A 1,140-nucleotide genomic window follows, 5' to 3' on the forward strand; every position below is an offset into this window, starting at 1 on the left:
CACGCCCTCTCCAAGGCGCGCCGTCAGCATCACCATACAAGCAAGAGAAAAGAAAACAAATCGAAAGAATTCGCAGCTGCCGTCCTCGGGCAGAGAGACAACGACGAGAGCCACACTCGAGCCTCCACTGTCTCGCCCTACTACGGCTGCTCCATAGCACATGCACGCACACAGACACATCGGCATACATATAGAGATACATGCACATGTACACGCACATATATATACATGCATTCAGCCGCACACATGTACACACTCATACGCATGCCTACAAATAGATGTACATGCGTCCATACATCGGCTCAGTTAGAGGCACGGTTACCTGTGTATGTATGTATACAGATAGATATATTCAGCCGCGCACTTCGGCACGCACACGTGCATAAACGTGGCACATGGGTACATGAGCACCGCTTCTGGCCTCTCTGTACCAGAAGAAAGAGACAGCGGACAGCATCGTGTGCGCCTCCTCAGAGCTGCGCCGCTGTACAGCATGCGACGACGGGCCATCGCAGGAAGACTGCCGCTAGCCGCTGTGGCTGCGGAGATGACACATTTCCAGAGCAGTGCGCGAGTGGCGTCAAAAGCCTGGCCACAATCCGCACCAGATCATCGCCTCGCAGGCCGGAGGTCGCCGCAGGGCTCTCTTCAATGCGCGCCGCGCACATTACAGACCGTAGGTCGCTCAGGGACTTTGCGGCCCACACGCCGCATACGCATCGCAGGCGGTTCAGCAGAGGGCGGCACCGCCGTCAGCCCCGAATGCCGTGCCCTCGCACCGTCTGAGATACAGCTGCCCTCACCCAGCAACGGGTTCATCACCTCAGCTGTCCCAGCGTGCTGCACATCGAGGTCCACCGCAGCACCGTTGTTGCCCACCGGACAGCGGGCCTGCGACACCGTCGCAATCCGAATCGCAAGACGGTTCATCAGCCCCTGGCAGTAGTCCTCCTCGCTCACAAGACGACTCCGCGGCGGCGCACCAACGCCCCACTTGCTCAGCAGCGGCTGCAGCTCTCGCACGCGCTGCGCAACGGGGTACGGCGCAAAGCAGCTCGCCAACACGAAGGCAATGCCAGCAGCAGGGCCATTTATCGTGCCCACAGACGACAGCAGCGCGCCTGCAGCGCTCGAGGCCGG

The 1,140-nt window shown here is 59.9% G+C and overlaps 1 protein-coding gene across 1 annotated transcript; it reads right to left on the reverse strand.

Annotated features, from left to right (window-relative positions):
• Positions 1-648: 648 nt before the first annotated feature.
• Positions 649-930, reverse strand: LDBPK_170150 (receptor-type adenylate cyclase b; the record flags this gene model as incomplete). The annotated part of the gene is made up of 1 exon (XM_003859824.1): positions 649-930. One exon carries the CDS (start codon positions 928-930, stop codon positions 649-651), a length of 282 nt encoding a protein of 93 aa, XP_003859872.1.
• Between the last annotated feature and the right edge of the window lie 210 nt (positions 931-1,140).

This window comes from Leishmania donovani, chromosome 17 (genome assembly GCF_000227135.1).
Source record: "Leishmania donovani BPK282A1 complete genome, chromosome 17".
Taxonomy (NCBI): domain Eukaryota; phylum Euglenozoa; class Kinetoplastea; order Trypanosomatida; family Trypanosomatidae; genus Leishmania; species Leishmania donovani.